General features: G+C 39.2%; 1 protein-coding gene across 1 annotated transcript in view; it reads right to left on the bottom strand.

Moving 5' to 3' along the window:
* Nucleotides 1–14,075, bottom strand: part of CORIN (corin, serine peptidase) — a 149,301-nt gene that overhangs the window by 7,430 nt on the left and 127,796 nt on the right. Inside the window, exons 17-21 of the mRNA XM_056357089.1 lie at nucleotides 8,767–8,889; nucleotides 7,251–7,300; nucleotides 5,569–5,743; nucleotides 1,978–2,249; nucleotides 274–407 (exon numbers count right to left, since the gene is read on the bottom strand). Of these exons, the coding sequence (XP_056213064.1) occupies nucleotides 274–407; nucleotides 1,978–2,249; nucleotides 5,569–5,743; nucleotides 7,251–7,300; nucleotides 8,767–8,889 (754 nt within the window). The remainder of the gene's footprint in view (nucleotides 1–273; nucleotides 408–1,977; nucleotides 2,250–5,568; nucleotides 5,744–7,250; nucleotides 7,301–8,766; nucleotides 8,890–14,075) is intronic.

The following is a 14,075-nucleotide window of genomic DNA, read 5'->3' as shown; positions in this document are numbered from 1 at the left end:
TGTGTACAAAAAAATACTTCCAAAAGGCTTGTATGAATGAAAAAAAAATAGTCTAAAGTTAACTAACACAGAGAAACCATAGAGTTGTCAAGCAGCATTTCATTATCATCAATTGATTACACCAGTAGTAATTACAAAAGTTGGGTTAAAATATGTAAATAGACTGTTGTCATTCCTACAGCAGATAAAGTATGCTATACCTAATAAACATCGCACTAAAAAAATTGATTTCTAAAAGCAATTTTGGCTGTGCCTTTCTCCTGAGAAGCCTACCATGCAAGAGTCCACAGTGCCAGACTCATAGCCGGCACACAGCATCCTGCTAGTGATGGTTTTCATGTCAAAGTATGACTGGCATTGTTCTAAGGAAATGATGCGAACCTCTCCTTCTTGAAGCTTGAAAGGCACTGAAAAACAGAATTAAGCATTAAACTATACACGTGCAAATACTTAGCTATGATGGCTCTTTGTATATTATAAATAGTAATATATATATAATAAATATAAGGAAAGAATAATCCCCCTTTAGCACAAATGCTCCTGAGTCAGGAGTGTACGTACTGCATTCTGGAGAAGGACCAAGCACATGGGGACTGGTGTGACACTTGCCGTTTGTTGTGCATTCACACTGAGGAGGGAGAGCACCTTTACATGATATGGTATGGAACTTTTTAAGATGAGGGCAGTATTGGCTGGAAAACAGGAATGCAAGGGAGGTGGAGGAGGCATTTGACACATTGTTCTGTTGCAGGATCTCCCTGTTGCTTGGTGTCTCTCATGGTAAAGCTCGGTATAATCACAGCCATTCTGAGTTAGGTTTGGGTAAATTTGGCCGAGGGAATCAGAATCAGAGAATCGGAATTCAAAGGTTAGTAAAATTATTTTTGTGCGTTCAGGAGATAATGAAGGGCTGCTTCCTAGTCTAAAGAGCTGACCGAGCTCAAATTGTAAAGAAAGTTGTTCAGCATAGGGCATGAAGAACTAAAAGCTGTGTAGCCATGACGGGTTTTGATGCCTCAACGTAAAACCTTTAAAAGCAATGCTGACCACACGAGAATAAAGAACCTTTCTCCCCTTACTAGTGAGGCAGAAGCATTCTGGGGCAGGAAGTTCCTGCTGTTATGTAAAAGGTATTTTTAGGTAGGTAGAGGTGCTACTAAACAGCCTATCCCTCACATGTGCATTTAATTTTTTGCTACACATCTAACCCAGCCACTAGAGGTAAAGTCCCACCTGAAGCAATACGGAAAGGAAAATTTCCTCCAGTGCACAGAACAGCAGCCTTCCCTAGAAGTTACTAAGGGAGAAAGACAGTGGCTAGAGCGCCAACAGGATTGGGGCCAGGATACTTTGCACGATGCATGCAGAATCGTTTAGACAAAACAAAGATTTACGTAAGACAGCTGTTCGTGTCAGGGGACCCAGGGATTGCAGTGGCCACAGAACAAGAAAACACACTAACACGCTGTTCAGAGAGACAAAACCAACACTTGTGATTATGTCTGGATGGAATAAATTGTGTCACAAATCCAAAGTGACACTGAGCGTTGATTCAAGAAAATGCTCATTCAGCCTGTATGCCAATGCCTTCAGTGCCCTTCACTCTCGCTGAACTAAGAACGTTGCCCACCCCAGCCCCCAGTGATCAGACACCTTCTCAGCACAGTTCTGAACACAACCTAAACCAGTAAAATGATAACTAAGTCAGGTGCCTTTCTTGATGCCTCAACATTTTTGAAAATCAGGCCGCTTGTCTATAAGGATTAAGGAGCATAAATTCAGGCTGCTGATACGAAAAAGCTAAGCTGTAGTCACGACTAGATCCCTTCAGGAGTATTTTTTTTCACAGCTCTCTAGTATTTAATAAGGTCCAGTGATAGTATAAAGGGATAAAGCTTTGTAATGGGATCACTTATTTGATTAACTCTGTAGAAGATTAACGTGTTTTTCCAAGAGTCCCAGAAATATTAATCTTACTTTTGTTGCCCATGTGTCCCCAGCCTGTGATGTAGCAGTAGGTATCTGGCTGAACCAGCTGGTTCTTGCTGGGCAGACAGACAGGTCTTACATAGCTTGTCTCGTTGATGTCCTCATCTAGTTCCACAATGCTGATATCATAGTCTACAACTGCTCTGTTGTACCGTGGATGGAGGATAATGGTTTTCACTAGTCGGGTCTGCATGAAGCCTGATGGATGATCAAGATTAGTAATCCCAAACACTACTTTCCAAACAGCTGCATTTTCTCGCCTTTGTAAAAAAGAAAAAAAAAAAATGGGAAATTTCAATCAAGAGCATTCTTTTAAGCTAAAATACCTGAGAATTTTTTCTCCCTCGCTTTTTGCATATTGCACTTTGCAAACCATTGCAGATACAAATGCTACATGAAAAAACGAATACTTAGGCATCAGTACTTATGGCTGAGATCTGAGCAACAAAAGTCGATGCTTTCCATTTCCTTCCTGCCTGTTACCAAATGAACTGAAGCTCACACCTTCAGAAGATCATAACCATCTATTAGTTGCTGTATTAAATGCCAAAGGCTCTCAAAGTCATCCCTTGGATCCTGCTCAAGTCTTGGATGCTCACAAGCTCATTGTTGGGTGCGTACAGATTTCTTGACAGTGACAATATTGTTCAGTAGTATGCTGCTGACAGCAGTGAGTCTAGCTGAAATCCCAAATGAGTCTCAAAGCAATTCTAATAGAAAATTAAATCTTTTATGCTAGCCATGGGAAAAGTCCCTTATTTATTGGGCATTCAGTCTGTGCCAAGCAATCTTCCTATGCCTAAGATCAAAGGTTACTTTGACTCTTCCAATTGTTTAAGACTCTTTCAGTAAATATACAAGAACTAAAAAAAAAAAGATGCATATGACGTGGGAAGACTGAACTAGTGTCTGTTGAGACATGCAAGGAAAAGAGACTTTGTGAAAGGCTTCGAAGCTGTAATCTCTTGATCGTAACTGGTCACAGGTTCCTAATTAATCTGTGGTTCTAAAAACCCTCAAAAAAGTCAGCATTTTTCACAACTGATGAAAGACATTTCCATGTAACTAAGCACCTTGGACAAGCTCAGAGCTTAATCAAAGCAGTGTAAAACGAAGCATGCAAAATTTTTCCTAGTACTCAACAGGACTGTAATTTCTATCATTTGTAAAGAGATTTGTTTGCTACATAAAGGTTATTTTTATCCCAAGTTACATGAAAATTCTGATATTTCAGACCATAATGATCATTTTATCATCATGATCAGTTTGCGAGTTTTTCCCATAAAGTTTCAAGACTAAGTGCTAAGTATATACATATGCTATTGTGTTTATGAACATTGTAAAAAGCATTGCTCAGAGCAATGCGCAGTCACAGCCAGAATGTATTGTCCTACAGTCATGAAAAAACCTTCATGTCATGGATTCTTTGGTGTAATGCATTTCAGAACAATCCTGATGAAACTCTGGGGTCTGTACTATAGCAAAGAGCACAATGATTAATGTAGCTCTTTCCCTTTATGCCCTCTACAAATATTCATGACTATTTCCATTAATACTTTCTGCTGCATTATTGTTATATGGTCCTCATGTTTTCTATCCCAAACTTCACATGAACTTCATACAATACTTCACAAAATGGAGCATTTTATGTAAAGCATCAGAGCACTTTAGAATCTGTTTTGATGGCTTATCTGGTTGGTTTGTAAATTTTTAAGTTTATTTTGTATCAGGAAAGCTTTGTGGCATCAAGAATCATCTCGGTGTTGTTGTATTGAGCTATATAAAAGAAGAAATTAAAGATTTCAGGCCACTGTGAACATACCCTCAAATCTATTCAAAGGGGCAGGAAGGAAGAAAAGTTCATATAACTCCTTAATGAATTACTAAACCAAAATATCGTAGTACTTTAAGGCATTTAGAATACAAATGCGAGATATTTTACACGTAATACTCTGAGCTCACATAGGTGTTGTATAGCCCTAAACGAGTGGTAAATGAACAGCTGCAAAATGCAGTAGCAGTCTTCCTGCATTTAACAAAAATGGCAGAATTTTCACTTCATAAATTTGACAGCTTGTTTATTTTTCACTAATGAGACAGATCTCTTAACATGAAATTTGGTAGCCATCCAATATTGCTGAAGGATCTACATCTAAATCCCACCCTTTATTTTAGATCACCAGAAAAGGTTCTCAGCTTTATTTAAAAATAGATGGGGAAAGAAGAGAAATTCCTTGTGAATGGCCCAAAATGTGATTATCTAGTTCTTATCTATTAAGGTTCTGGTTATTACATTCTTTTCTCTGAATGGAATTAGTCTTGAACATCCTTAGGGCTTGATACAATGTGGTAGTCAGAACTGAGGTCTCTCCAATGTTATTTCCTCTAGCATTTCTACTAACAGCCTCACACCTGGGGATACTCAACACTATCACCTGCCTGACGTCTTGTGGCTTGGACACAAGAGTCACAAACTTTGCCCCTACCACATGTTCCATTAAGAGCCAGAGGGGAAAAAAAAAAAGCGGGAAAAAAAAAAAGCAGCAAAAAAGGGAAAAAAAAGCAAGATATACCAAAGAACTCAGTGTTTCAGAAATAATAAGACAAAATTGAAATTATTTCTGAAAAAGGAAATGATTACGATGTTATAAAGAAGTATCAGTCAAGAGATATTTGCTTACCACAGAGTTTCTGCTGGTTTCAACAGAAAGGTGTTTAGTGCAGTCTAGAATAATTTCCAATGAGAAAGTACCAGTTTAAGGCAGGATTAATCACTGATGACAGCCACATAGCAGAAAAGTACTTGCTAACTATAGCAGAAAACACACATTTCAGTTACCTCTAGGAACCAATTTGAGAGATTTCAGTACAGGACAAAAGAAATGAGGTAATGAACTGAGTTTATTACCTCCAAAAGTTTTGGGGGTAAACTTCCTTCCAAAATCTATGGTTCGTTAAAAAGCAATGATGGTTAGCACCAAAAACCTGACAATGACCAAGACAAGTCCTCAGACACATAAACCTTCACTGTGCTCCAGACCGTCCATCCACCACAGGGCTTCAGGTACTAAGAGGCACCAAGTAGTGATTAATACTGACTTTTTAATGGTTGCAATCCTAATAAAGGAGTGTTTATAATTAGAAAAGGCAGTGACTTCAATATGCAAGTTGCACTGTAACTACTCAGTTTTCCTTTTTACTAATGTCCATAGCATTTTTCCAGGGTCACTGCTATGCTGGTGCTGTATAAATGATTTTTTTTAAACTACGGCAATGGTATAAGAGCTATAGGACTAGTGGTTTGGTCTTCTTCCTTTTTTCTGTTTCCTGCTGAACGTCACAGCATCTTTAGCTTTCATCAGCAGAGGCTCCACCAATGAATAATAAAGCATGTGAAAACCTAAGCTAATGCTGTTTCATACCATTTACTTTCTGGTTTTCAGTCTCGTAAAACCAGGCCTTGTTGATTTGCAGTTCTGCAAAGTTCATCACCTAGCCCTGGCGCGTTTGGTAGAGGAGGGAGGACTTGGTAATTCACACGTGCAAGTTTATACGAACAGTAAACCTGAGCCCTCTCACCCTTCAAAGCAGTGTGCTACTGTCAAAACCCATCTCCTTGCAATCAAAACACAGCCACAAATGTGTCCGCTTGGCTCACTCTGCAGGGAGCACTGCCACGGCCATCGGCCTGGGCGACTGGTCCTGCCACCAAGGATCCTCTTGTTCATGCGAGCAGCTGGGCGACGGCCACAGTCTAGTAAGGAACAGATGCAGAACAGAGTTATTTTTTACGACAAAAGCGGTGCATACAAGACCTTCTACAAGAAAACCGGGCACAAAGCAATATTAGCAGAGTCATGCATTTTACACTGAACAATAAAGTCATCAACAACCACACAATAATATCAAACACACTGAGCCATTTTCACCCCTTCTTTATATCAAAGGATTTGCTCTCCTCCTACTAGTTTTGGCCGGCTGAGCCTGAAATATTAACCAAGCTAAGCCTGGGACCCTGACTCCCTTTCTCTAAGGAGTTACCAGGCTGCCCTTGGGAAAGTTTCGTGGGTTTATCCTTGTCTCTCTGTCAGCTAGCAAATGTGTTTGGGCTACTTTGTACTATCCATAAGCACCACTTCTGGGAAATCTGCTCAGTAATAGTAAGGCTTTCTGTAAGATGGGTGTGGGGTGAATGTCACACCGTTTACTCAGCTACACGGCGGCAAGCTTGCTTTCCCTGTGGAAATTACTGAGGGAGAGTGTTTGAAGACATTTTAGTACTCTGTCCGTTCTACTTTATAACCTGCTTCCACTGGAAATTATACCAGATTCCTATCGGCCAGTTACTTTTCTGAAACAGTTAGCCCTTCACTTTATATTCTGGAATTGTAAGGTGGCAGATATTATTTATCCTGTTTATACTTGGTCTGATTCAGAGAACAAAAGAACACCAACAGTTTCTGCAGTCAGCCTCCCAAGGCACGGTATGCTGCTATTGCGTATATCTGCAGGATATTAGGGGTGAGGAAATAAACTGAAGACATGGTTATTTGTAACTTGTAATTCTTACTGTATTCACTGAAGAGGGCAAGAGGTTTTAAGTAGACTTAAAGCAATGTATGTTAGAAGCAAACATCTTTGACAGGCTCCTATGATTTTTTATTATTTTTTCCTGATAAGTAAGTAAATGTTTTTATTAGCTTCCCAAATGTAGGTCACGCTTTGTGATTAATTTTCCCTGTGTCGAGCTAATTCATAATCTAAGTGTTCTTCAACAAAGCTCCCCTTGCCTGTAGAACATGATTTCATTGAAGATGAAGAATTTCTGCATTTTCAAACCACTTAAACTTGCACAATCTGCTGTGCCTACAGATTTAGTCTGCAGCTTTCTATTTTGGGTTCTTCTGTCCCCTTGAGCTTCACACCTAAACAGATCACAGCTTCAACGCCCAGGCAGATACCCTACTAACCACTGTGGTGGGGAAGGATATTTTCAGCAGGAAGTTTTATCAAATTAATTCTTGGAACCTGACTGCTGACAAAACTCATTCTGTGGGAGCAGGACTGGGCTACTGCAATACACAGCTTTGTAGTCAAAAAATAAGAAAAGCTGATGAAACTGAATAGGAAAAAAAACAATGCAAAACTGGATGTTTCAGAAGTGTAGTCAAATTTCAGAATTAATCGGTACTAAACATCTGCATTTGTTAAAGTAATTCAACATATTTTGAAAAACAACTGGTTTATATGAACTTTCTTACCTTCTTTAGTGCAAAAGACAGCCACTTTGCTTCTGCTTCGACACATCTGTCTACATATTGAAACAAGAACATGGTGGAAATCTCAATTAATTGATGTAATTTTTGGTAATTCTCAAATCAGCACAGGTATTGTACTCGTTGTTGTGAACCAGCTGTTAAAAGTTCCCCCAAACTGTAAAAAGAAACACAAGGAACTTCTTATGCCAGATCTTCCATGGTTTCTAGCATCTGCCTGGGGATAATTAAAAATATTATTTCAGCTTTACAATGCATTTCATGAGTGGGTGCTACATATTTTGCAGACTACCTCTGCTCTCTGGGCACTGATCCAGCTCTGAGGTCAGCTGGGATGTACAGTCTGTCAAGTCTTAATTTATGGCACCTGAAAGCAGAGAGATTGCCATTCTCCTCTTCCTTTACAGCTGAAGGATATAATTTTTCTTTGAAATACCTTTGATAGCAGATGATCTTTCATGCCCTAAAAGTTTGGGTGTTTTGAAAAAAAACAGGAAGTTTGCAGAAGTATTAGAACAAAAAAATATAATTTCTATTGAAAAATTTCAGATGAGAGAGGAAAGAAGTGATAGTAACGTAAAACAGAAGTAGCACAAAACTGAGATGAAGGAAAGCAAAAGTAGGCACACGGAGACACAATCTTTTTAGTACTCTGCCATTACAGAAGAGTTCCACTACAAAAAATAATGGAATCAAGCAAGAAAAAAGTAGGTGTATTCCTCAGATTTCTGCCTTCACACATGTTGTACCTCTGCATTTGGCCAAGACAGTCTTTCCTTGTGAAACAATGATTTTCTAGGGAAGAAGGATGTTCTGAAATCTAGGCATTTGGAAGAGAACAGGGAAACAAGTCTGCTTCCTGAAGAATGTAGTTGCAGATGGGGATTAGGGGGCTCTCCCAGTTTCGTCCTGGATGTTTAATTTCCTTGGCTTTTCAGTCTCAAAGTCACACTTCGAATGTCTCAGCCATGAGATCCTGGCTTCTCATTAACAACTACCTCTTTAGTCAAGTTAATTTGAAGAAACACCACCCTCTGAAGCCAGAGGAGCTGCTAAGGAAACCTGCTGTAAGTGGACGTAGCTTCTGCTGAAGAAGCTGTGGTTGCTCCAGATGTATGAATCCAAACTACATGGGCTGCAGAGGGTGGCAAGATGTTGCTGCAGGTTTTGCTATATCGTACTTACGGGACTTTCTTGGTCAGCAGGGATTTAATGAAGCTGTCTGGTCCGGGTGCTTCAAAGGCATCACCTCTATGTCACTCAAATGCTGTTAGTCTAGCAGAATGGGCCCCTTAGGATTCACAAGGTGGACTCAAAAGAGACTAAAATTGTAGTAGACACTAAAATTGTTAAAGACTAATTTAACAACTCGCATGAGTATGTGCTGGGATTTATACACAGATACCTGGGAAAAAAAAGAGCTTACCAAAGGGAATTTGCCATCCTCCATTGATAGGTGACTACCCACAACAGTGAAACAAACCTCATGTACGTTACTTACCCGTTCACTAGAAGTGCATGTACAGTGGATGCATTTCTGTTCTTCCAGTCTGAGTGCAGGTTCAGCCATTTTTGATTCTGCATTTCCTCATTCTCTATTACAATCTCTGTTTTGGATGGTCCTCTGAAACAAATGAAAGACATTCATAGACCTTCCAATAGGTTTCTATGTTACAGTTATGAAGGTGATGAGGCCCTAAAGCCTCCCATTTACTCCAAAGATACACAGCTAAATGTTATGCCAAAGCCACGTGTGGCAGAATCATAGTTAGGGGAATGAAATCAAGCCAAGAAGCCAGGCCAGCTGACATATTACTGTCACTTATGTTGCATTTTCTGACAAGAACAGAATTGGAATCAGGAACAGCAAGAGCCTTCTGGTGGCATTTACTGTAGTGCATACATTGACATACTGTTTCTACAGTTTCTTGCCTCCAAAAATACAAAAAAAAAAAATAGATCTTCATATGTAGAAGAGGTAAAACAAAAAATATTTTCTTAAGTTCCTGTCTTTGGAAATCCATTAGAAGGTAACAGTAAATAGCACGCTGGGTCTTGTTAATAATCCTTGACAGTATCTCTAAGTCCAAGCTGTCCGCTTTGCAGAACAGAACACATCACAGGTGACAATGTCAAACCTGTCCTGCAGCAAGCCAACAGGAATGTGAAAGTAAGTTAGAATGGTTCACCAGGAGATACTTTCATATATCCACTTCCTCAGTTTAGTTTTGGCCTGATAGACTCAAGCCACTGAAGAAATTGCTGTTTTAGTAAATCGCAATTGCTAAATGGAAAAAACAGTGTACTTTTAAAATGGCTTTGCAAGTTATGCAACTTCCCGGCACAGAATCATCCATGATTAGCCATCAATCCCTGTCAATGACAAGGACTTTCAAGGACTACTGTCCTGAACGCTGGTCAAAGGCCAAATTCTAAATCCTAGTTAATGGAAAAGAGAGTGAGAAAAGTTCAGAAAAACTGTGATGTGTCCTAAAATTTGCCTCTCCACTCAGTCTCTCATGGCAGTACCTATGAATGCCAGCCATATTAGTAGTTTGTCTTTAAGTCAAATTTTCAGTATGAAATATATTTATTTTTAAATATTTACAAAAGTGCAGCATCCTTTACCCACCTTGATTGCATAAATTAAAAAAGATCAAATAATTCTGTTTTATGGTAAAATTGCCAATGCAACCATGTGGAAATGTTTTCAGCAGGGCTGGCAGAATTAGCTGGGCTCTGAGGTCACAGCCCTGGATCCTGCCTGTTGCATGACTTGTTTTTCAGAACCTTCTTCTGGGCATATTAAGCAAATACCATTCCACGATCTACTACCCAGAATGTGCAGGCAGATAATAATGAACATTTTTAAAGACTGTGGGTTTTTCCTCATTTACAGAAAGTATTAGCTGCAAAAAGAGCTTTCTTCCTCAGTGCCTGCTTATAGCAAACACATTGAACTCTCCTCTCTTCATCTCCATCACTTGCTTATTTCCCACTCTTTTTCCCACCAAACTCACACAGACTTTTTTTTTCTTAAGATGATGTTCTGTCTTATGATCTTCTATGAACAATTATGTTCACCGGTTCATAACTCTGTACGGTGGTATTTTGTGTAACTGTGTCTGATCTATAAAATATGTACTCAAAAGGGTGCAAATACTGTGCCATCTGAATGATCCAAACCTGTATCATCCCAAATACCGGGTTATTTTGCTGAAACCTGCAGTTCTGAATTACAGTTTGTGATGCTATAATCATAATGAAGTAGATAAGTACTTCTAAACCAGGGCAACAACCTGCAAGACACTTAAGCCTATGTGAAATCTTGTAATTATTAATACAAGGTATTACACTTGGTAAAAGCAAAATTATGACTATGCCTTTTTTCCTTGGTGGTCACAGCTTGATATAATACACTTAAAAACAGTACGCCCTAACTTACGTCTTTAGAATACCTTCTGTAAAATTTATAGAGCACTCCCTTCTTGATGATGTTTACAATAGGTTTTCTTGCAGATAGGCAAGGGCCACCCCATGTCTTCTTTCATCTATTTAATTAGAAATAGCCAGAAATAGAAAGACCCTCATTTCTAGCTGAAGCAAGCTGGGGACTGGTTAGCACATACTGTGAATTGCCAGAGAATGAGACAACATGAGCCAAAAATCACAGAGGAGTGAGGACTGGGGCAGGTGTGAGCTTCTGGGTCTGAGGCTTTCAGCATGCAGGGAGGGGCTGCTATACCAGAGGTATACATTACATCAAGGACTGTAAAGCGCTCAGAGAAAAGGAGGGAGGTAGAGCAATGGGGACTCATTTTAGCCAGACCCATCCTGTGCTCCAGAAACACAGCAGGCAGCAGGGAGCCCCTCTTGGAGCTCTAGCACACAATTTCTGCTATGGACACACTCTAAAGAAAAGAGGAGAAGGATCTTTCAATGGACTGCACCCCATCAACTCATGGTGTTATCATTTCTTCAATAGAATTTTTTGCTTTACTGAATTTCTTACATACTTCCACAAGGCTATAAGCTGCTAATTACTTTAAGGTATCAATCTACATCTTCGAGTTTGAAATTAGCTCTCTTGCTCATTTTTTTTAGTGGCCTGCCGAAGCTGACCTAAATTAAGTCAATCTGCACAAAAGTAGTATGTGTGGCCATATATAATATTTTTCAGGATTTCAGGCAAGCCAAATAAAGAAACTTTTTTATGAAACACTTTCAGAAGTCTGTTTTGCCTTCTGCGGTTTTCTTTTTTTTGGTTTTTCTTTTTCCCCCCTTTGGTTTGCATATAACAGAACAGCTTTGTTCAAAAACCCGGTGTTGATTTTAGACTAATGCTTTTAATTATTACCCATATTGGAACAATAAGCAAAATTGAAACCGTATTTGTTGACTGAAACCGTATATACCTGGAACACCATATGCAGTTTTGAGACACCTCAGTTTAAGAGGATAGTCAGAAACTGGGGAGGGTCATGCAGGTGGCTTTCAAATTGTCTAGGGGCCTATGGCACTGACACACAAGAAGGAGCTGAGGGAACTGGACTCGTTTACACTTGTGAAGAGGAACCTAAGGGACAATTCAATAACAACCTGCCACTGCTTGGAAAGGAGTTGGAATCAAACTTTTCTCAATGATGTTGCAAGGGGAAATGGCCTAGAGTTGCAGCTTTGGAGACTTATGGTGGGTGAAAATAAAATAGTTTTTGCTAGGAAGGTGGACCAGCCCTGAAACAGAAAGACTGTGGAATTTCAGTCTATCAGAGTTTGCAAACCTTGGCTAAACAGAGCTGTGGTTGAGCTGATCTCATTTTGGCAACACCCCTGCTTCAAGTGGGAGACGGACTAGATGTTCTCCAGATGTCTATTACAATGGGGATTTGACGATTCTGTCGCACAGTACGAATACACTGTATTAACCAGCACCTACACTGAAGAGCTTATTCTTACAAAAGGCTAACAGTTACTAGAACAGCTTTTTTACACATAAGAGCATCTTTTAACATTACAGTACAGTCACTGAAATACCTACATCGCTTAAGTAAGTTTGTTAGTAATATCTGCAAACATAAGACATTCATACCATGGCCACAATAATGCACACCTTTTGAGTGGTGATCTTTGGACCAGATCCTCCACCAGGTTGCCAAGATAACTTACAAATTCTGCCTGAGTCCACGTGACTTTATGTGACTCATGGTGCTATTTGGATGGAACCATTTGAGTACTGAAATATTACGTTAAGACCAATAGTGTTCTAAGAATTAATTACTGAACAGACCACAAAAATTCAACTGTCTCATGTCTGATTTTAAATATCTACAATAAATTTTTACATTCAAAAGAACTATGCTAGAGCTTCTGAGTCAGATGTAACACTCAATGAATACCCTTTACGGTTCTTGTAGTGTCAGCCTATGGACTTCTCCAAGACCATATCAAAAGTGCCATAGTTAAGTAAATTTACAATACCTGCACAACAAACAGCGATTTTTTTATGATTATTTTTTCTCTCTTACATTTGAAGACAGAAATACCAAGCTTAGTGGTAAAAGACAGGTATGTTTTTCACCTAGATTTTCATTAGGCCCTCCATGCTTTTTTCAAGAATGAAGTGGGATTAGGACCTATGAAAAAAATTGTTCCATGAGGCTTTCTTTCACTAAATAGTAAATAAAAACCAGTTAATTATCAGAAAATTCAGCTGAAAGAAATCTTATAAGGCTATCTGATCTATTCCCCTAATCCAAAATAAGATCAATTATACCTAAATTCTTTCTGACAGATTTTTGTCTGCCCTGTTTGTAAAAATCTCAAATGATGGAGAATCCTCAGCATTTCCAGGCAATATATTCCAGGATTTACAGTTAACAAGTTTTTTTCTAATGTTTTTTCTAAATCTTCCTACCTGTCATTTAAACTCATTACTTCTGTCTTATTTCCGCTGGAAATGGAGAACAGTTTATTCCTTGCCTCTTTGCAGCAGCCTTTTACATAACTGAAGGCTCCTATACCTCCCTCCTCCTGACTGACCAGGGGTTTCAGCCTTCTGTCACAGACCATGCTTTCTGGGTCTCTGGTCGTTCCTGCTGACCTATTCCAAACTCTCCCCATCTAGTCTAAAATTTAACACAAGCTCAATACACCAAAGGGATTAGACGAACACTCCTGGTTAATTCAGGCCATTTCTCCAGTCTGTCAAAATTTTTTATAATTCTAATCCTGTCCTCCAAAATGCTTTCAGATCCTCCCAGCTTGATGCTGATTGAGCCATTATTAAGCGCGCTTTCCACCCTATCATCTGAATGACTCACGACAATACTGAATATCATCCTGGACACACTGGGATGTGTCTAGCCCCCCACCAATACATCTTCATGATTTGACAATGAAACATCAACAGTCTCACATCATTACATCTTTGTCCGTATCTCCTTACTTATTTCAAAAGTCATTTCACATAGTGTGAAAGTTAAAAATATATCACATCAACTAGTTCTTCCCTATCCACAGTGTCTCTGCCTTTTCAAGGAACAAATGAAGGGAATCTGGCATGATTTGTTGTTGATAAATATATTCTGTCTGTCATTAAGACCTTTACTTCTGCGTTATTTGTTGATAATTGAAGCTAGGCAAGCAGTTTGTAGATTTTCACATCTTACTCTTTTTCTCTTTGTAATGAAAGACGGCATACCTAAGTTTTCAGCCTTGTGTAGCCATTCTCCACAACTTCTCCAAACTGCTGGCTACTGTGCTTGGCAGCCATAATGGAGATCTGCCATAGCCATAAATCTTAAATGCTCT

Source organism: Falco biarmicus, chromosome 1, assembly GCF_023638135.1.
Source record: "Falco biarmicus isolate bFalBia1 chromosome 1, bFalBia1.pri, whole genome shotgun sequence".
In the NCBI taxonomy this organism is placed as follows: domain Eukaryota; kingdom Metazoa; phylum Chordata; class Aves; order Falconiformes; family Falconidae; genus Falco; species Falco biarmicus.
The sequence above is the reverse complement of the archived record's forward strand: the minus strand, read 5'-3'. Positions and strand labels throughout refer to the sequence as shown.